Raw genomic sequence first — 23479 nt, forward strand, 5'->3', positions numbered from 1 at the left:
AGGTTTTACCTCATCAGGCATGTCCTCAGGTATGTCTTCATCCCCAAAAACCAGCTGATTCCCCCGGATTGGGGACTCCAGCGATTGGATCACCCTGAGCATGCCACCAGTGTCCTGTGAGGATATGGGGCTGCTCACCTCACACTGGGGGGGCAGCGGATCAGTACAAAGGGGCAGCAGATCAGAACTGGGGGCAGCAGATCAGAACTGGGGGTCTCCTCATCCACCTCCACCTTTGCCATTCTGTCAAACCTACAGTCATTGCGGAATTTTTCTTTGAACGGCCCATCTCGGCCTTCCAACATGGCGATAACGGTCTCCTGTTCCTCCACCTGGAGTTTCATCAATTGGATCTCCGAATCCATGGAGCCGCGTCTCTGGCTGAACAGACCTACACGGTTCTTCCGTAGCCGATTTAGCTCGGCTCTCAGCTTGTAGAGCTTATCCCTCTCCTTGTTCAAGGATTTTATGCCGGCCACCACTCTCTCCCGTACGGATGCGGCCCCTTCCCCTTCACCAGGGGCGGACAAATCTCCAGCTTCCGATTGCACAGGTGCAGGCAACTCGCTCATCAGCCCAGGAGACTGAGAGCTCCCAGCAGGAGAGGCCCCGCCGCCCTCCATGGCTTCCCCAGGAAGGAGCCAGGAGGGCTGGGATAGATGAAAAAAACACAAGTTCTGGAGCAGTTTCAGGAACACACACTGCTCACTGCTGCTCTCTCTCCTTGTGCAGTGTGACTGGTCTTGTCTCCGCCCCCTCCTGTAATAAAGACCAGTCACTGCTGCTCTCTCTCTCCTTGTGCAGGTTGACTGGTGTTGTCTCCGCCCCCTCCTGTAATAAAGACCGGTCACTGCTGCTCTCTCTCCTTGTGCAGGTTGACTTGTGTTGTCTCCGCCCCTCCTGTAATAAAGACCAGTCACTGCTGCTCTCTCTCCTTGTGCAGGGTGACTGGTGTTGTCTTCACCCCCTCCTGTAATGAAGACTGGTCATTGCTGCTCTCTCCGCTTGTGCAGGGTGACTGGTCTCCAGCCCCTCCTGTAATAAAGACCAGTCACTGCTGCTCTCTCTCTCCTTGTGCAGGGTGACTGGTCCTGTCTCTGCCCCCTCCTGTAATAAAGACTGTTCACTGCTGCTTTGTCCTTGTGCAGGGTGACTGGTCTTGTCTCCACCCCCTTCTGTAGTTTTCTTCAGGGAGCCTGTAGTGGGTGGGGCCTGCTTAGGTTGGAGTTATAAGAGCTTACCAGCGTCCTTCCTATTCAATTACAGGCTAGGGGCAGGTTGGTGACCATGCTGTTTTGCTGTAATGCAGCACAGGATAGTGAAGTCACCAACCTGGTCTTGATGTCTCACGGCTCATTTAGGGCAGAGTGAAGCCGGGTATACACAGTTTTATTTTTTTCTTTCAACCCGCTGGCTGAATGAATAAACAGAGCAGGCTCCTCCCTCAACGCTTACGAGCACCGAGTGATGAATCCTCCACTGTATCCTTTGCATTCTGACAGTGGCTGCTGGCATTGTTTGGCTGAGAATTTTCCAACCGCCTCCTTTGACCAGCTATTAAAGGATGCCAGGCGGAAGGGCGCTGACGGTGACACCTACGCAGCATATTTCGAAACATGAATACCCAGCTTAACAGAACCTCCTGATAGACCAACCCTCTTCAAAAAGGTACACTCACGGATCTTAGCTTCCCATCACCTCCCAGCGAAAGGAGTCGTTCCTGAGTAAGCTCTGGTATTGGATCATTTCCATGCTCACCTGGGTGGATAACTTTTCACCCCCACTATGCATCATTGTTTAGGCCTTGTGATTGGCCACTCACATGCTTCCCCATACCCAGAAGAACTGCTTTTTAGTTAGAGTTCCATTGGGTGGGAAATTGTGTCTCTTTAAATCTGTGATCCCCTTTTTTGGACCATATAATGTGCAATAAGCTTCATTCTTGCCTATTTTAGGCACTGGAATACATTTGTAAAAGCAGGAAAACAGGAACTATAACCTGGAAGCAGACTGAGATATACAGAGGAATGTCATTTTATCATTACACTCTCTGATGGGTTATATTACCGCACTCCCTACTGCATGAAAAATAGAGGCGGGCCCATCTAATCTTAAACACCATAGGGGACCCTGAAGCTCCAGGCTACACTTAATAAAATTATTTCTCTTTAAAGTAGAAGTCAAAGCACAGAATAAACAGTTTGCTGCAAGGGGGAGAATACCTATTACATGAAATGCTTTTATTAGTTTTTCAATAAAACATTCACAAAAATCTTTGAAAATATCTGTGAAAATGTGGTCATGTGACAACTACCTTGATCCACTATGCAGCCATAAAGCAAGGATCAATGATAAGGTGCACATCAACAGTGGAAAAGCAAAACAACACCGGCGCCAGCACCCGCGACTTGTATGCACACAAACTAGTAACACTAGTGATGCAGCTCCCACTGGTCAGGGCAACCGACAAACTGGAAAACATAAAGCAAAAAGGAGCGCCTCCATAGTGTAAAACAGTATTTAATAAAAAGAAGGCACACAGCTAGGGCTGTACTTACAAACAACTGTAGAACACAGGCATGTAACAAGGATGGGTAAACGAAATCACGAACAAAGACGAGTCGGAGTATTGATGTTAAACCAGAGTCTTCTGCCCCCAAGTATTCCACGGGTTTACATGTTTCAGAGGCAACACCCCCTTCCTCTTTATTATGCCTTCTTTTTATTAAATACTGTATTACACTATGGAGGCGCTCCTTTTTGCTTCATGTGTTCCAGCACTTCAACAGTGTTAGAGATAGGTCATCTGATTGGAGATACATGTTGTTGGGAGAGATGGGGACTAGGGTTGTTGGCAGTGACATAGCTTATCTTTGCCCTTTCCCAGGTCGAGCGTACATGAGAAGGTATTGTAAGCAATTTAGATGAAACCCATATTGTTTTTTTTCTTTAGCTGAGCCATACAGTATGTTCTTCTGTCCTTTACAAATAGCCAGCTAATGCTGATGCTCAGTACGTACTACGTAGTATTGGGAGATTCTTTTTTACAGTCGAATGGGAATGGATGATGACATTAATGGAGGGCTCCACCTCTAGTGCATATCCACATAGCGTAAGAGATTACCAACATCTGCTGCACCTAAGGCTCCATTAGAGTGGTGGCACCAGATGCAACAGAATCATGGTTTTTCTTATGTAATGTATCCACTATGGAGAATAGGAATATTACATGGAGGGGGGGGGGACCAAATATAGTCATATTAAGGTAGGATGCAATGACCAAGCAGGTCTGGATTGTCATCTTGCCTCCCTAGGCCTACTGTCTTGAACCCCCCTCTCCTACTGGAGTCAACTGGCTAGCCTTTGTAGCACTGCCAGACCCCACCCTGGCTGACATAAAGAAAGATTGACTAGACGGATGTAAAAAGCTTGCTTGATTGTTAGTGTTTTGTCTAAAGCTTCAGAAAAATAAATTCTAACATTAACATTCTACCTGCATACCTGACTAACCTCTGACGTATTCGGCCAAGTATGGGTTTGATTCTGAGACTCCTGGGTTTGTGGTATGTCTCAGGGTCTATGCCCAAGATTTTAGTTGTCTTCTGGACTGTATGCTAAGAGCACCTGTTTTTATTATATGTTACGTAAATCTCTTCTCATAAGCATTTAATATATCTATCCTACAAAGCCCAGAAACCAACAGTTATATATGCTGTTAGATCACCTAGGATACAGGGTTAGGGCCTCCTATAATATATACTGCATACTGCTATATCACAGGAACCTCTGAAAGCCATCTAGAAAAAACAATGTCTTAAATCATCTGCCAATTACATCTGAATGCTGGGTGGTACCAATGGGAAAAGCTCTGACACTTCCTGATAGTCCCACAGCTTGCCGCTCCCATGTACAAATTCCTATTGGCCCATCTTTTTGATAGGTTGCTTCACTGGTCAATAGGAAAGTGTAGAATGCAGGAGAGAGAGGGCTAGTGTTAAAGCATACATGGCATTTGGGCTTTATGTCATGGCTTTAAGCCTGCTGCAATAATGTGCACCTAGGTGTAGCTAGGTGCCTGCACGTTATACCTGATGACAGATTTATATTTTCCGTGCTTTTACAGATTTGCTTAAAACAAAGTCAGAACTGCAAAATGTTTCCCCCGCTTTAGCAGTTGTGAGAAGCATTAATGATCACTCTTATCCATACAGCCACAGGAAGAGGTACCATAAAAGAATAGGGTATGAGAGAGAGAGAGAGAGAGAGAGAGAGTCCAAATAAGATATCTGCAAGCTCTACCTGAGACCACCTCATTGAAGGAATATATGCTGCTGTCCAACATTAATATTTGAAAACCCTTTGGCCTTGAAAAGTTCTGGAAGCCGAATGATACAGACAAAATATATTTCCTTCCATCACCGTCGTACCATCAGATATGTGAGTGGACATTAATGGACATTTACAGTAACTGAATGAGCTGCAGTAATTACATCTGCACATTCTGTTCTGCTGCAAACATTCTCGAGGGCTCACTGGCTCAATGTTTGTCTCGCCACACCTGCCGTCCAGCTGGAGACCAGAGAGGCTGAGTGATCAGTCAATGGTCAGGGAAAATATATGGAGGAAATATTCCCCAAAAAAATCACTACTGCATTGCTACTGTAAATCTCCAAGCATACTGTATAACTAAATATATGTTTTAATTTTTATGTGAATTTCCTTTCCAACATGAGAGTTTTGTTTCCAAAAAGATTTATAAAGAGAAGAAAATGGTATTAGTGCTTTGTCTTTAGCAAAGCATGTAAATCCTGAATCTAGTTTTCATTAGGTTTGGTTTATCATGCTTCACTGTACTATTTTCAGCACTATTGTAAGCCTGCCATGTTAGCTCCTTTGGATGGCCTTTGGGGTGTCTAGCTGCAATAACTGATAGGCAGCCTAGTGGTGATAAGCAAATTAGCCCTGGCTTGGTTGGTTTGGACATTCACCGAACGCAGCCAGAAATCTGGGTTCAACGTTTAAGAGATCCAAACCCAGGGCCGCCTGGGTCCTAACATTGTTCGATGCGTACCTGGCTGTCTCTCATAATTCTCTTCTGACTGTCCCTCCTCGCTCATCATCCTGGTTGTCTCTCCTGGATGTCTCTCCTTGCTTTCACTCCTGGCTATCTCTCCTCACTCTCTCTCTCCTGGCTGCCTCTCCTCTTTCTCTCCTGACTGTCTCTCCTCTCTCCTGGCTGTCTCTCCTCCCTCCTGACTGTCTCTACTCCCTCTCTCCTGGCTGCCTCTCCTCTTTCTCTGACTGTCTCTCCTCTCTCCTGGCTGTCTCTCCTCCCTCTCTCCTGGCTGTCTCTCCTCCCTCTCTCCTGGCTGCCTCTCCTCTTTCTCTCCTGGCTGTCTCTCCTCTCTCCTGGCTGTCTCTCCTCTCTCTCACCTGGATGTCTCTCCTCTCTCCTGGCTGTCTCTCCTCTCTCTCTCCTGGATGTCTCTCCTCTCTCCTGGCTGTCTCTCCTCTCTCTCTCCTGGATGTGTTTTCACTCTCTCCTAGCTGTCTCTCCTCCCTCTCTCCTGTTTATTCTCCTAAAAAAAGATTGCCATGCAGCACTAGAGTGTTCAGGTTTTGCTTGAAGAAAATGTGGCAACCCTAGTTGTCACTGGAACAGACATTGAGGTGAAATGTATGTTAATTTTGTCCAGGAAATCCCCATTAACCATTGTTTTAGATAAATCTAAATGACTAAAGCAGTCAATCTCGTCTTTATTTTAAATATATTTTGTTTTGATTTTTATTGTAACTGTAATGTGTTCGCAATATTGAAAAGCGCTGCGCAAACTGTTGATGCTATATAAATCCTGTATAATAATATTAATAGTAATAATATAGAGCTCTGGATGTTTGGCAACTGCCAAAATGTAACAAAAGAGGAATTACACAAGAACAAAACGGTAGCAGCAGTGTAGAGCTCTGCCATATCTGATATAATGGATGCCTCATTGTAAAATATGTATAATTTAGCCTGAATTTCAATTAGTTCCATTGTGATGCTGTCAGCAACTTGCTTGTAAATTAACAATAACAGACTAAGAGGAAGTCTCTATCTAGAGTCATTAACAAGACCTTCTCCTGGCTGAACTCCGGGATAAGTAGGGGCTGACTGGCAACTTTTAGCCCAGGGGGCAAGTACAACCTAGAGGACTTCAATCTTGCTGAGCTTTGTGTATTTCTTCCAGATCTATGCAGTAATTTTGTGTGAGACCTGGAGCTTCCTGTAATAAAGACCGGTGACTGCTGCTCTCTCTTCTTGTGCAGGGTGACTAGTAGGGTTGCCACCTTTTCTTCAGGCCAAACCCGAACACTATAGCGCTTCACGGCAATTTGTTTGTAAAGTATACACAATGCATGTATTTTGTAAATAAACAACATTTTAAGTTAATCACAACTTACCAGTATGCCGCAGGTCCCCAGATATGCATTCTGTAGATAAGTGTACAAAGCAGTAGACCCTAGTGACTAGTCTTGTCTCCAACCCTCCTGTAGGAAATAGCCAACATTGCCTGCAGTGCTCCTTTATATAGACACTAACATGCATGTTAACTTGACACAAAGACGCATGCTTGCACAACTATCTTGTCTATGAATGATCTTAGCAGCTGCATTGCACATGGACAACTGGTTGCCATGTCTGTAGGCAGTTTCTTTGGGTGTTGCAAACTCTGCACTACATGGTCTAGGGACGTATTGCAGTCCATTTTTGATCCATGTAATCACAGGTCAGAGACAGACTGGTGGAATGGCAATATGAAAGGGGCCTAAAGCAAACCTATTGTTCCTGAATGAGCTAATCACAGGTTTGCTTGAAGGTCTAGAGAGTTAGATGCCAGTTCAGTGTGGTACCAGAGGGAAAATAGAACATAGAGGAACCTGGAAAGACAAGCCAATGCCAAGACCAGACTCATATCACCATCTCTCTGTCCAATTTTCCTCTGCTGTATCATCTCTCCTCTCATGTTAAGAACTATAACAACCAAACATACTAGAGCTGGTCATACGCTGGTAGATATTCGAACAGAGTTTCATATGCAAAATCTCAACAGAACATTCAATAGTGCCATCAGACTTGACTTAATTAATTTGTAATTTAACATTCAGTTTTAGAATGAATGGAGCTTCCCAAATGAAAACCACATTTAATGTTAGAACTTCATTCCTTGAGAAAAATTTTCCATCCTTCTTCAATCTTTTCATCCCTACGTTCAAAAACAATCTTTGATTGAATCACAATAACTATTGGAAAATCAAACTTTCCCAAAAAGTTTTTTTTTTTCTACTGGTGTATGGCCAACGTATCGGCATCATGGTAGCCTGCAAACAGCACGAGGATATACAGGATTAGCGCAGACCTCAACATCCAAAATACTCCAAAACCTTTATTGTTGAAAGAACCAAGTTTAGCCTCTACCTCCCCTACCTTTGTCCTTAACAGCATTATATATATTAATACATCTAGGATATTTTTTAATATGTCCAAGATACGTTGATTTTCATCTTGTTCCTTCACACGCAGGAAAGCCAATATGATATCATTTTACCAGAGGAGATGTTTTCATCAATTCTGCAGTTCATGAACCCTTTACCGCAGAGAGCCCGCTGTCCACAGCTATAAGTTAGGAATATGGCCTCGCAATCACAGAGGGCCCCCCGTGTCACGCCATGTCCCAGGATGTAATAAAAGCAAGTCAAAGGTTGGCCGTAGAAAGCTTAGGGCGCAATATCTGTAAATTATAGTCCAAAAGCCATTAAGTTGCTGATTACAGAAGCTCCATTTCACTTATGTGGACAAAGGGGAGAAAGGGCACTGAGAGCAGGGAGAGCCAGCCACAGCGACAAAGATGAGAAAGGACAATGGCTGTAACATTTCATTTGCTTCTAGTAATTTAATATTGCAGGCAACATCTCTAACCCTTTACAGAGAACCAGTCCCTGCCCCAAAGGAGCTTATAATCTAATAACACAACCACCATCACATGCACGTTAGGGCTGAAATAAGTTAAAGTCCATTTCTCAGCGTACTTTTGGTTTATTGGAGGAAACTCAAACAAACTCCATGATGCTAGAACCTGGATCAGGATAGAACCCTGGACACCTACGCAAACCACTTTAACCATTATGCTATTTAACACAGCCAAGAACAGCATAGGTGCTGGGATTTATAAGACTGTATCATCTCTTAACCAACATCTCAGTCCAGGAAGTAGATGGTGACCCTAGATAATACCTGAAGATAGCATTGTTTTTTTGGAGATAAAAGCAGATGAAGGCATTGTCAAAGGTAGTAATAACTATTTAGAAATTTTATACTGACACATTGCTTGCATGTACTTGCCATGAAATAAATATATATATATACAGAAACACACATATATATTTTATTTTATTTTTTGGGGTCTACACTCTGTAAATATTCGCCCTGTGCGAATAGAGGGAAAAACAAATATTATTAGTATATTTTCTTTTCAGGTTGCATATAATATATGCTCGGACGCAGACAGGATCACCCGCACGGACGTGCAGGTTGGGTGAGCATAGGGCGGCGTACGGGCGCATACTCCCATAGAGAAGAACAGGCTCCTGCGTATAATCACATGCAGCACCTGTCCTTCCCGAGAGCTGCCCGATATGGCCGTGCATGCAGCACAGATCTGTACGGGCCACCCATTACCCGTGTGAATGAGGGCTAAAGGAATTGTAAAGTCCCAGCATATCCTCTCCTGTTATAACATCAGCATTGTAATAGGAATACATACTGGAGTTTTATTTTGATAGTGCAATCAAAGATACTTGAAAAATATCCCTTTTATATAGTGAGTGCTGCCTTCCGTCTGCCCATCACTCCCAACAACCTCCTGGATTGCCAGTGTGCTTTGTGTCTCTTTCCCTGCTGCCTGATGTGCTGTAATCCTGATTTTCCAAAACTACACAACCCATCATGCATTGCTTCCATCAAGCAATGATAGTGTTACATTGTTCATATGTTGAGTTGGTGACACAAGGAAGTGCATATTCACAGGGCTGAGTGAAATGAGTGCAATGAGGAAGTACATCCCATGGGCATATTCAGCTTACAAACTTCTAGATGGATCTGGTTAATAGGAGTGTGATAGAACTTATGGAAATTCAATAAAAAATACAGATGTATTTTTAGATTTTGACATTAGGACCCTTTAAAAAAAGGTAGTACTGCTCTCATGTTGTAAAGTGGCACTACATAAATCCTGTAATATAGAAATAATTATAATTAGAAAGCTGTGGGTTATGGAAGGATCATTCACTGTTGGTCTTCTTAACCGATATGCCTAGAGAGATGTAGATGGGTTTAGATACAGTTTAATGATTTTTATAATGACAACCTAACTGGAATGAAATGACATTTTTCTATCTGGCTCCGGTAGCTTTAATGATCTGGATTGAAGTTGACCTCCAGTAACACAAAGGCTGTTCTCTTGGGATGAAGGAGTTTTGTGCTGACCCCGGAACTTCCAGAAAGACAAAGAGCACCGCCCATAGTAAGACACAACACAGAGCTAGAGTGGGTCGTGTCATCCCCAAGAGCCATGATAAGACAGTGACAAATGACTGTACAGCCCAGATGCCTTGCATCTTATTAAACAACAATAAATTTTTATAGCAGGCCAAGCACTTGCACGCCAACATCGGAACAATATAGAACATATACGAAGGCAAGACTCCGTTGTCAGCCTTTGACACTTGGATATGAACTTAATCCCAAGACAAGCTGGCCAACGTATTAACCGTTCTATTACCATGGTGGAGCTGAATCCTTTTTACTTTTTATGTTCACTTAAAGGACGTTGTTTTTTAAAGGTCAGAATTGGTGTTTTTTTGGTCGATTGTTTATTTATTTAAAGTTGAACTCCATGCAAAATAAATACAGCCTTCAGTTTAGATTTAATCAATGTTCACCTTTCATATTATTCCTTTTGTATATGTTGGATTTATCTTTTCATACTTCAGGACTTCAACCCCCCTCTTTCTTATTGCCACGAGGGGCGCGACAACGTTGTATTGCAACATAGGAATCACACTTCCTATTAGCGATTTCGGCCCTCTGCATTCATTATCTATGCATAATCGTGCACATCCTCATGTTCTCTTGCACACACACTGATGCTCTGCCTGCCACCCCCTAACCCCCCCACACACACACGCAACCTGGGACCTTCTGGCCGTCATCCCGCCCACAGCGTCCCGCCCAGCTCCTTGCAGCCAGTGACATCAGTGAACTGGATGGGATGCTGGCCGAAGCCAGTGGTAACGTGCACCACCAGCATCCTCCTCCACACCCCCCACCACCACCGAGCAATGGACACCACAAGCACCCCAGCCACCTCCCTCCCCCCCACCACCCTGCCTATGGCAGCAAAAAGTCTGGGGACAGCCCTGCTTATTCCTTTAAAGATGCTGCAAATGCCAAAAAATACCTGCTGTTCAGCCGGAAGTGCACTCCTAATTTCCTGTTGAGGGCTGACAACACACTGTCTTTGCTGTACAGATATTGCAAAGAATGTTACCAGCCCTGTCTAGCTGTTTTGCTGAACTACAAAATACTTGCCTGTCCTTATCCCCATAACATACAGGCAGTGGCATCACTAGGGGGGTGCGGCCCGCGCCCGGGTGACACCATTGGAGGGGTGACACCATTAGAGGGGTGACACCCAAATGACTGACAGTCATTTGGGTGTCACCCCCTTTTGAAATGTCAGGCACTCGGTCATGGACCCAGAGCCCGACAGTTGTACGAGAGAGGAGGGGACCCGGCGGCATAGCTTATCCTGCCAGGTAAACGTCCTCTCCTCTTTCTGCCAGCCTCCATCACCAAGGTGGCAGCACATGCTCGTGATATCATAACGCACACGCGTGATGACAATGCGCACGTGCGTGATGAAGTCACGCGCATATGCAATGACGTCACAGCAGGGTGTCACACGGTACCTGCTCCGGGTGACAAACGGCCTCGGGATGACCCTGCATACGGGAGAGGTGTTATGTAGTCCAACGGAAGAACTAGGAGGACAGATCAGACTCCCCGAAATAACACAGGCAACATGAACAGGACAGTACTAGATTTCTGGCAGGATCAACAGGGGTTTTTTTTTTAAAATGTGCACTTATCGAACAGATATAACAAAATGCATTCAATTATATATTGAAACGGTCAAAAGGAAGCAAATAGGAGACATTTGTTGTGTGTTTATATAAGCTTCAATAGTGGCAAAAAAAGCAAAAAGTGAAGAATGTATTTTGTCGATCTCTATAAATAACCAGAGTTTCCATCCTACAGCTCAGATCTAGGAACTCAATAACCATTTGCATTTCTAAGTAGCAGTTTGCTGTTTTGAGAGATTCACAATCCACTAATGATCTGCGCAATCATTACTGAATTCATAAATGTTCACCGGGAGAACTGGCAATGCTCCATCTCATGAAGTGCATATTTACTAGATGTAGACCATAGTTAGTCATTAGTCAGGTACAAAAACTAAGAAAAGCTCTATTGGGTAGTCATGGGATTCCTTAACGACAGGAAACTCATCTTGCACTGAAATATCTACATGCACAATGCTCATTACGGCATTAAATAGCCCAATCACTACAATAGAGGATCTTTGTGTTCTATGTTATTATTTAAAGTGACATTAAACCCTCAGATTTTTTAACATAAAACAATAGTGTAATGTGCGCAAACTTTAATTTAAGGGTTTACATTAAAGTTAATTAAGGGTTTAATGTAACTTTAATGATGATCTATGCTAAAAAACAAATAGGTCTGTTCACAAAAGGGTGAAGAGTTTGGAGAGGGCGGGAGAAGTGAACAATCTAGGACAACATAGCTGAACTGGAAAGTGAGCTGAATTGGAGAATTTTCCCAAATCAGCCATGTTGTCCCAGATTGTTTACTTCTCCTGCCCTCTCCAACAGTGTGGGCAGCGCTTTACAATATAGGGAAGACATTACAATCACAATACAATCAAGACAAGATGGTAAGGAGGGCCCTGCCCCTGAGGGCTTACAATCTAAAAGGGAGGGGGAAGTGATACAGGAGGAGGGAGCTGTGTGGGGATTAATTGTTTGAGAACGTGATGGTTGAGCGGTCTGGTTGAGGTGGGATAGGCTTCCCTGAAGAGATGAGTCTTAAGGGATCGCCTGAAGGCAGTCAGAGTGGGAGACCGACTGACAGGTTGGGGTAAAGAGTTCCAGAGGATAGGAGAGACTCAAGTGAAGTCCTGGAGGCGAGCATGGGAGGAGTTGACGAGAGAGCTGAAAAGCAGAAGGTCTTTTGTAGAGCGGAGGGGACGGTTAGGGTGATACTTTGAGACGAGGTTGGAGATATATCCGGGGGCGGAGTTGTGGATGGCTTTGTAAGTGATTGTTAATATTTTGAATTTTATCCTTTGGGCTATTGGAAGCCAGTGCAGGGATCGGCAGAGAGCGGCGGGAGATGGAAGCCAGTGCAGGGATCGGCAGAGAGGGGTGGCAGACACTGACCAGTTGGTTAGGTGAATGAGTCTAGCAGCAGCATTCATGATAGACTGAAGGGGGGAGGGGCCTGTGTAGAGGTAAGCCAATGAGGAGGGAGTTGCAATAGTCAAGACGAGAGATAACAAGCGAGTGGATGTGTAGTTTCATTGGTGAGGAAGGGGTGTATTTTGGAGATGTTGCGAAGGTGAAGGCGGCAGGGTTTGGATAGCGATTGGATGTGGGGAAGAAAGGTGAGGTCCGAGGCCAGGATGCCACCTTCTGTATGGTGACACCTTTTAATGAAAGGTGACACCTTCATCATGGTGACTACAATGAAAAGGCGAGAGCAACACACATTCTTAGTAAGGTGCTCTTGTTTTTCTACTGTACTCAATATCTGTGTTCTACCGGGCCCGTTGGCATCCAGAGAGCGTCCATCTCTTCAAAAATGAAGGACTACTTTTCATATTAGCATCCAGGGCTCCTCCACCCTTTTGGTTAGTACATCCACAATGATCAGTTTTTGGTGGAATCTGGAAGTTTAGGTCATGTGATTGCTTTTTTTTATCTCTCAGAATCTACAGGGACAAGATGCCCTTATTTGGCCCCAAGGCCAAGGCGTTATGGTGACACATTTACTATGGCCCTGGGTGCTGAGAGTGAAATATACACTTTAGACCCAGAGATATACAAAGGTTAGTTAAATGGATGGATCCTACCCAAAACTGAATATTTTATCATATAGACACTAACCAAATTGTATCCTCCATATTATACTATCTGCTGTATTACTGCGAAGAGACCTGAAAACAGAGCATAGCAAAGCACTGGATTCACATAATACACAGCCCAGCCCTAATGAGAGGTGATGAAATTGATATCCATGTGTTGGCAAAGGTCAATCTGATTTGGGATGTGTGAATAGCACAGAGGGCCGTAGACAATGGGACTTCTTGATGGAAAGGAGAATGATGAGGCTGAAGTAGAGAAGTGCTGACGGTGGCTGATAAATGTGGAGATGCTGAATGACTCGGCTTCAGAGCTATTCACTGCATGTACCTCACAACTGTCACTATTCACTACACATGCATGTGTCACAGCTGTCCCTATTCCCTGCACACTTTACATCACAATGGTGGCTGTACTCTGGACTGCTTACATTACAATGCTCAATATTTCCAATATTGCTTATACTATATGGCCAACGATTTGTGGACACCTGGCCATTGCACCTTTATGAGCTTGGTGGGCATCCCATGGGTATTAATACAGCTGGCCACCCGTTTGCAGCTACAACAGTTTCCACACTTCCAGGAAGGCTTTCTACAAAATCTTGGAGGGTGTCTGTGGGTATTTGTGACAATTTAGCCTAAGGAGCATTTACTGTATAAGCATTTATAAGTTGTCAGCCCTCTAAACTGCATTTCCCAATCCCTTTTAGCAGTGACATCATCATGCCAGCATCCATATAGTTGTCGTCGGCCTGCAGCTAGTCCAGGCCCACCAGCCGTAGAAAAAAGGGATTGAGTCAGAGGTTTGCGGTCACATGACTGAAACACCAGAAGAAAGGCATTTATATGGCAATTTCTTAAAGCTAAAATACAGGGTAATCAGATATTGTAAATACCAGATCCTTGTGTGTTCTTCCTTGAAGTTTGGTGAGCTTTGTGTATCCTTTCCAGATCTCTGCAGTAATCCAGTGTGAGACTTGGAGCTTCCTGTAATAACGACCGGTCACTGCTGCTCTCCCTCCTTGTGCAGGGTGACTGGTCTTGTCTCCACCCTCACCTGTAATAAAGACCAATCACTGCTGCTCTCTCTCCTTGTGCAGGGTGACTGGTCTTGTCTCCACCCTCACCTGTAATAAAGACCAATCACTGCTGCTCTCTCTCCTTGTGCAGGGTGACTGGTCTTGTCTCCAACCCCTCCTGTAATAAAGACCAGTTACTTGTGCTCTCTCTCTCCTTGTGCAGGGTAACTGGTCTTGTCTCCGCCCCCTCCTGTAGGTTCCTGTAGTGGGGGGAGCCTGCTGGGCCCCTCCCACAGCTCTACTCTCTGCACAGGCTATGTACAGCACAGTGATTATGTTACTACTACTTTACAAGGTTAAAATTGTGTATGCCAAGGCAATTGGTGGACACAAAATGGATGTATATCCTTGTTAACTTTTCAGGAATATGTTTAAATAAAGGTTAAAATATCTTAATAGGTTTTAAAAAAGGGGCGGGGAGTCGGAGCAATGGGAAAGGAAAGATTTAAAGTTAAGTTTGTGCAGCCTTTCTATCCACTTTAATGTTTAAACTTTGACTCTAAACTGCTGTTGGGTGATATGTATAAGCGTAGTACATATAACTGGAAGGGAAATGTCATTTGTCGATAGGGATGAGCGAATTGAAAGATGTTAAGAAAGGTTCTAGCCTTCTGCTCCTCTGAAACCGTAGCTACCCGTGACTGTAACAGTGCAAATAAAAATCATATACAAACTGGAAAGCGTGTCCTTTCCCTCCAGTGAATTCATTACATTGCTTCCATCCATTTCCTGTACATTAATCACATTGGAAAGTGTGTGAATTTCCCAGTTATTGCAACGATATAATTCAGATATCCATTTCATAATCACCTTCACATCCACTGGAACTACAAGCAGCGCAAGCCCTCGAGGTGGTGTTAAGACAAATCAAAGACTGAGCTGCCTCCATTATGATGATAAGCTGTGCTATCAGCATGATGGGAGACTAACCCAATTTACAGCGGCTTAATACGTCTCTGTCATACATCCTCTGTACTCTGAGCTCCCGAGGAGATCAGGGCGGATTTGTATCTTTCAACATCCCATCTGGTGCTCACAGAGTTAAAACATTCCATTAAAATTTGAAAATCCCCAAAAACTCTTTTTATACCATTAGCTATTGTCCCAGTTGTACGTCCCTAGAGGTAGAGCAGACCCACCGCAGATGCCCGGAGCTGCAGAATTTGCCTTAGTTCAGGCAATTATCACCCGTCAGTAACCACCGAGGCCATCGCTTCAGAAGTCCATGGAACGTACATGGTGAAATGTAAGGTAACCTTTGACAAAGATATATAAAGCCTGACAATGATCTTCTTTTAATTGCTCCCCCTTTGTCTGTTACATACACCTTTTAAAGCATTTTGCCATAAGTGCAAAAATATACCTGTTTATACTACCAAAAGTCCAGTGAGCTTGTGACTTCCCATAGGCTATGCAGATTTCTCTCAAGCAATGGTATCAGCCCTGCACGAGTCACCTTTGATAGAGATTGATTGAGGGGAATCATGTTCTGTAGTCTTAACAAGCTTCTTGGAACACATGTGCTGGATTAGACTCATCAAAAGATACTGGTTGAAGAAGATGGATCAAATTCATATGGAGCACAGAGGCTCCAGCGAGGTTGGTTTGAGCACCAAACAGGGTACAGCTAGGTTAGGGGGGTCCAGATGTTTGGAATCCACACAAAAAGTCCAAGGAGAGTGCTAGACTAAAGTTGTAAGCGCACAAAAACCTTTAATCACGATACTCCCTCACACGGGCAAGGCCCTCCTTACCAACTTGTCTTGATTTGTATTGTAACTGTAATGTCTTCCTTATATTGTAAAGCGCTGCGCAAACTGTTGGCGCTATATAAATCCTGTATAATAATAATAGTACTCAATGAAGACAGCATAAAACAGTCAACACATTTTGAGGGCTCATAATTCCCCCTTTATCAGGGCTTGCATACTGCCAATTGTGGAGGTGTACTGAACTGCAAACTTATAAAGCGAGGATTAAGAAATCAGCCAATCGCCAGTCTGACAGCCAGCTGGGGATCTGCTGGTGATCTGGCAATTTTATTATGTTTTTTACTTTTCCATCTTTTTTTGGATCTCATTGTTGCTGATCTCTCAACAACCTCTCAAGGAGTGCATGTGACAGGGTGACAATGGAGAAGCAGAAGCCTTTACAATAAATGTATAGAAGGAGGGTTTTGCAATGAAGGTGCGTACATCAAGGGACACTTGAGCTAAGCTAAGAATCGGTTGGTTCTGTTTGGTGTAGACTGGGTCAAGGCAAAACTACACCAGAGATTTCAATATCTTGCAAATAAGGTAACTGACAACAAGAGGTTAAAAATGAACTTTTGCTCCAATGCTCAACTCCTCTCCAGCGCTGTTCCCTGCAGACTTACTGGTCCAGTGCTGCTCTTATTCGTGGTTGAATGATGCCCAACATGCCCAACATTATCCAAACTGTTTCCTCTGGGCCCATGATGTCATTGACCTGCCCCCTAGGCGTGTCTCATCATCACTGAGTATGAGCCAGGTCTTCTCCAACATCAGTATCCAACCTCACAATAGTTTTTTTTTTTTGTTAAATGGGCACAAATGCCCAAAAATCTCCTACAGCCTATTTCATGAACTTCCTGTCTAGATGCATCTATGCTTTCCGTGCTAAATACAAGTAGAAAAAAGTGTTTCCCCCGATCCCTAACCAAATCTCTCCAGTGAAGGAACACACAGTAATAAAACATTATTTGTAAAGCATAATAGGCAAGGGTAAGAACCTTTGGCCGTGTTTTATTGATGGCTGTATTAGGGGAGATCTCTTGACATGCTCTTTGGTCACCGAGACAAGAAGAGTGGGCAATGACAAAGAGGACAAAAATACCTGACAGGTATTCTATCCCTTCCCCATACCACCCAAAAGAATGATAAAACTCTGACCTTGCTGTCATGCTGATCTAGTAGCTTCAATGTTTTCCAAGTCACTGACCCAAAACAAGCATGCAACAAGTTAAGTCAGCATAGATCTTAAAGGAGAACTATGGGGTCAGTGTTTTTCCCCATAGTTCTCCTTAGGGTAACGGGAGGACACAAACTAGCGTCCTCCTGTTACCCTAAGCTCAGTATACCTCAGTATACCTGCCTCTCTGCCCTTCCTGTTCTTGTCTTGCATCATTGTTCTCTTCTTAGAAAAGCAGCCAGGTGGAGTGGATATTGATTAAGCTGGAGAATAGGACTGATCGGTTGACTTTTAATAAAAAGTCTAAATTTGCATATCATTAAAAGGATCTGTGAAAGGAGCAGAGCATCAAAGGCTGATGGAGCAGATAATGAAGGCAGCACTACGTTTATACGGAGGGTGATTGGTTCACTGTAAGGTAGACCTTGTATGGAAATCTTGCAACTCTCCAACCCCAAGTTAAAAATTCTAAGGGAAAGCAATAATAAAATTACCATTAGAAGAAAAATAAAAAAAGGTTCTGGCCACTTCCTGTATGGGAGGGTGGTGTTACTATGCCTCACTGCAGAATACTGTGAAAGTTGAGGATCCCACACCTTACAAGAAGACATTCCATCATTACAGTGGCAAAGGTGCCATTGGGATCCTCATCTTTCCTAGGATCCTATAAGGAGGAACAGTGACCCCACCCAACTTAAGAAATGGGGCCAGAAACTGGATGTATGGTGAGTATTTTTTATATTTTTATATCTAATTGCTTTCATTTAGCGATTTTTTCATGGGGGTGGGGCTGCAAGATGAGTGGACCTTACTTTCTCAAGGTCTTCTTTGATGACCACACATTTTATCACATCATATATTGTCAGATTGTCACATTATTCCAAGCCAGATAAGGCTCAGTAAAACTAGATGTCTTGTGTAAAACTGATGATTTTAGCAGAGTGATGTTGATTTGGGTGCCAATAGTTTTGTAAAAAGATTGCTCACAGCCAGCACTCCAGTGCTAAAAGATACAACCTTGGTGGTAACTAGGGATGAGCCGAACACCCCCGTGTTCGGTTCGTATTCGAATATTCGAACGGCCGAAATGTTCGAATACGAACTCGAATTCAATGCAAGTGTATGGGGGTCGAATGTTCCACCTCCATACAACTGCCGGTAAATGTAGTAAAACTGTGGCTGCAGCGGCCTGTGTCCCTTCAAATCCCCGCTGCTCTCCACGCCTGTGTTGGCGGAGACAGCAGGGACACAGACCGATGCATGCCTTCGCTGCCCCCCTTACCTCCGCTGCTGTCCCGTCCTCCGGTCCCCAGGTCCGTCCACTGCTGTCCTGGCCAAGGTCCCCTGGTCCGTAGCCTTTGTCTAGGATTCGGTCTGGCCGTGGCTCATCTGCCCCGCCCCTCTGCCTCCTCTTCATTGCAGGCTGGGAGCCATACCCAGCCTGCTATTGGATATTGTAAAATGCAATAGCAAGCTGGCTATTGCGCCCGCCCACTGCCTGCTGTCAATCAGCATGGGGGACCTGATAGAGAACTTTCTCCTTCAGGCCCCTCCTCCGCTGAGCCCTGATTGGGCAAAGTCTTGCACCTGACCTGTGGTCAGGTGCAAGACTTCAACAAATCAGAGCTTCAGTGGGCATTTTGTATTATGGAATGTCCGCGGTCGAACAAACCGCGAACATCCCATAAAGTTCGGCGAGCGCTCGAACTGCCGAACACTCGGCCCATGCCTAGTGGTAACTAATTGTCCAAAGTTCCTTTACATGCTCCAGTAGGACTGCAATTGAACAATAGTGTTCTCGTCCTTGCAGATCTCTCCAGACTGGGAAAATCTTCAAACAACGATATAAGATAAAAAGAGAGAGCACCGGCCTCGTGCAAAATCTTTAGTAGAACTTAATTCATAAGCTGTGGGACTTGTTCAGCAAACCACTGTCACTAAGTCAGCCTTTTTCAACCAGGGTGACTTTGACCTTTTCCACAGGGCTCGGCAATGAAGATGGGCTGCAAGTAGGGTGCACAGCTTTGAGTAGAACCTTGGCCATGCTCTGGAGGGTATTCCAAAGAAGGATGTCAAGAGCACTCACCGGCTGTTTATTGTAGCAATTCATGAAGGCTAAAAACATCCACATTGGCCAATGAACAACTACACGTCGAATGACTGTTACAGGTGAGCACTGAGACCCATTGCTGGACAAGATGAAGATGGAGATAATATAGCAATGTCTCTTTAATAGCTCTTTCTCTTGGAAATGTAACTTTGCTGGTCTGCTTCTGCCTCCAGAGTATTGACTGTAAATGCCACAAATCCTTTCTTATATTTGATGTTTTTAGCACAGGAGATTGGCAAGGGTTCCAACCATGGAGACCCCACCTATTAGCATCATAAGGGCAGGTTGATAGATTTTCAATTTGCTTATTTAAAGTGGAAAGGTTTTCAAAAACTGTTACATTGTTATAATCATTAAGGTTTTCAAAAACTGCTACATTGTTATTATTAAAGCTTTCAAAAACTGTTACATTATTATCATTATTTTCTATCATTGCATTTAAAAAAAAAATAAAAAAAAATAAAGTCTGCATTACATCTGTTTTTCTGTGCAGCCTTGCACACTGCTCTGGTACAGGCCTTCCTCCAAATAGCACACCACATTGTATCAAGAACAAAATAATTAACATTTTCCAGAAGCTGCCGTAACACAGAGTCTCTCTATTCCACATCCGGATGACAAAGGCTCACCCACTGCCAGCCCCAGCCTGGCATCAGTTGGACAGAAAGCTGTCTTTGGTTGAAATTATTTTTTTTCCTTTAATCTCTCCATCGAGCATCTGGATAAAATGCAGGGGCCCTTAAAAAATTCAGGATATCTGTGTCGAAGTAAATTGATCCGTCTGCGTGGCACGGAGCCAAGGCAAGTACGAATTCAGGGAAGACCTCGGCTCGTTTTATTGTCTTAACTTTGTTATGCAACTTATTTAGGATGAGGGACCATTTGCAAATTAAATCAACAATATAATTCAGCTTCTGTTCCCATTTAGACCGGAGACTAGAATTAGCAGGAGCTCATTTCCATGAGAAAGGAGAAGGATGGGGCTTATTTCCCTCAAATGGTCACTTTTTGTATGATGGGAAGAGATAAGTGGCATAACCATTGACATGCTGCCTTCTGTGTGACTCTCCAAGGCTCCAATGATGATTATTAAATTATGACCATGCTGATATATACATACACATATATATATACATACAATATATAGTATATATATCTTTTAAACACAGACAACCGACAGGCTTCATTTTGCTGCTGTCTGGCTTTGCTTCCCTGCAAAATATGATGTCCTTCCTTCCTTCCACTACGCTGCAACAGCCTCATTTTCTAAATGTATGTCACTGCTAATGCCAGCTTGTCACTACACGCTACCGTAACAAATCAGCTCAACTGCAAAGTTTCATTCCATTGCAAGATTTGCTCTACGACACATGCAAAAACAACAAAAACCAAAGTGAAAAGGTGCATAAACATAATACATGATGCTCAAAGACCCCAGGCCAATATCTGCAAGTGCGTAGCATACGGTACAGCTCCAAGACACATTTGGGAACCTGCTGTCACTTGGACAATGAACGCACCTTCACTGTCAAGTGGAATGTGGACAGTTTAAACAACTATTAGGTAATCGGTGTGATACAGCAACACAAATAGAAGAAAATGATGATAATAGATAGATAGATAGATAGATAGATAGATAGATAGATAGATAGATAGATAGATAGATAGATAGATAGATAGATAGGTAGATAGGTAGATAGATAGATAGATAGATAGATAGATAGATAGATAGATAGATAGATAGATAGATAGATAGATAGATAGATAGGGACAAGTGGGTGTGTGTGAGAGAGAGAGAGAGAGAGAGAGAGAGAGAGAGAGTGTAAGAAGAGACGCAAGAGATTTACAGGAGAGATAGATAGATAGATAGATAATAGATAGGGACAAGTGTGTGTGTGTGAGAGAGAGAGAGAGAGAGAGAGAGAGAGAGAGAGTGTAAGAAGAGACGCAAGAGATTTACAGGAGAGATAGATAGATAGATAGATAGATAGATAGATAAATAGATAGATAGATAGATAGATAGATAGATAGATAGATAGATAGATAGATAGATAGATAGATAGATTAGATAGACAAAGGAAAAGGAAGAATAGATAGGATATACAGTATATACTGTATAGAAAAGAGTCATTAAAAATAGCATGAGGGGAGAGGGAGATGTAGATAGGTTATATGCAGAGAGAATAAGATAGATAGATAGATAGATAGATAGATAGATAGATAGATAGATAGATAGATAGATAGATAGATAGATAGACTGACAGGTGATTGATATGTAGGTAGATTGAGATCTAGAAAGATGGATAGATAGATATTCAGGAGATACATAAATGATGCAGTGTTTTTTGTTGAAACAATAGATCAGTAGATAGATATACAGAATTATATCACGATATATAGATAGATAGATAGATAGATAGATAGATAGATAGATAGATAGATAGATAGATAGATAGGTAATGCATAATTAAAACTTTCTCTGACTATTGCACCATTCAATATGAATACAACTTGACAACATCACTTCCAAGCAGCATTGTTCTGCAGCCTCAGTGCACAACCTGTGGGTAGGGTCCGCAGATGAGGTCCCACATTACATCGATTAATCCCCCCCCCCACCTCCACCCCTGGCATATTAAACACGATGTTCATTTGGTAGGATTCCGATGACAGGTCCCTTTTTGTGGGTTCTCTAACAATAGCACACAAGGAAAGATACCCTGACACCTGGGGCTCCAAGCCAAGGTGGTTGGGTACAGCACCTAGATAGAGGGATGATGGCAATACAGAGCAGCTTTGCATTGTCTTACCTGTCTTCCACACGTAGATGCTCTTGGCTTCATGCTCGCCCTGCGAATCTACCCTCCACAATCCCACCAGAAGAAGGACGATCACTCCACAGCAAGGACCAGCCGAGCATCTCCCTCCCAGCCCCATGCCTCCTCCAGGTCGGCTAGGTTGTGGCTGCAGCCTGAGCACAATGAGCAGCCCGCTTCAGACAGCGTTCTCCTTCTTCCCGTCTTCTTTTTTTTTTTTGCCTTTTTTTCCCCCCTTTTATTTTAAGTACCGAGCACCAGAAAGCTCTCTCCGGCTATTGTGCATGGCAGTCGGGAAGGGAAAAACCATTTATGAGCCAGGAACAATAGAGTCCGGAGGCTGCCGATGCTGCTGATGCTGATGTTGTGTTCTTTCTGGTGCTGAGGATGCTGCAGCTCTCTCCTCTCCCATTCACTGGCTAGTGGCAGGCTTCACTCAGCTCCAAGAGAGACATCTGTCTGCAGGGGGCTCCAGATGACTGAACAGGTTATCTTGGTCTGGGAGGTTGCAGTAATAAATAACACCAGCTGGAGAGAGGGAGAGAAAGAAAAGGAAATTCTGAGAGAGAGAGTACAAAAAGAGAGAGAGAGAGAGAAAAAAAAAACATTGGCTTGCATATAATTGGCAGCACCCAGATGCCTCCTAACCATAACAATACTAAGGATAGAAGGACAGGCTCTGTCAGCAGAGAATGACTAATTCAAGTGTTATTAACTCATTTAATACTATTATATGTACTTCCGAGACAAAATGACTATTTGTAGAGAGGTGCCATTGTGCAGATACGGTTTGTGTTACTGATATAAATATATTGTTTATTTGTTTAATTATTTTTATGCTATTGAACAGCATCAGAATGTTTGGGGCTAGTTCAGCAGACAATGCCTTATCAGCAATTTAATGGTAGGGCCAGTAAATACTATGCAAAAAAAAAGCAGAAAAATAAAATAATTGTTAATTAAAGTAGAACTCCAATATTTTTTACAAAATGTGTTTTTTAATTGCTCAACAGCAACAGAATTTGTGTGGCTGTTTCAGCAGAAAATAACAATGCCTTGTTGGCAATTAAATTATAGGGCCAGCAAATATTAAGCAAACAAATTTGAAAAAATAAAATTATTATTATTATAAGACAGGATTTATATAGCGCCAACAGTTTGCGCAGCGCTTTACAATATAAGGACGACATTACAATTACAATACAAAATTCAAGACAAGATGGTAAGTAGGGCCCTGCCCCTGAGAGCTTACAATCTAAAATAAAATAAATGTTA

General features: G+C 43.3%; 1 protein-coding gene across 1 annotated transcript in view; it reads right to left on the reverse strand.

The window, feature by feature from the left end:
• Positions 1-22607, reverse strand: part of THSD7A (thrombospondin type 1 domain containing 7A) — a 212495-nt gene extending 189888 nt beyond the window's left edge. The window contains exon 1 of the mRNA XM_018555121.1: positions 22199-22607. Within this exon, the coding sequence (XP_018410623.1) occupies positions 22199-22325 (127 nt within the window). The 5' untranslated portion in view covers positions 22326-22607. The remainder of the gene's footprint in view (positions 1-22198) is intronic.
• Between the last annotated feature and the right edge of the window lie 872 nt (positions 22608-23479).

The sequence above is a fragment of the Nanorana parkeri genome, unplaced genomic scaffold (assembly GCF_000935625.1).
Source record: "Nanorana parkeri isolate BGI_ZX_2015 unplaced genomic scaffold, ASM93562v1 scaffold184, whole genome shotgun sequence".
Classification (NCBI taxonomy): Eukaryota; Metazoa; Chordata; class Amphibia; order Anura; family Dicroglossidae; genus Nanorana; species Nanorana parkeri.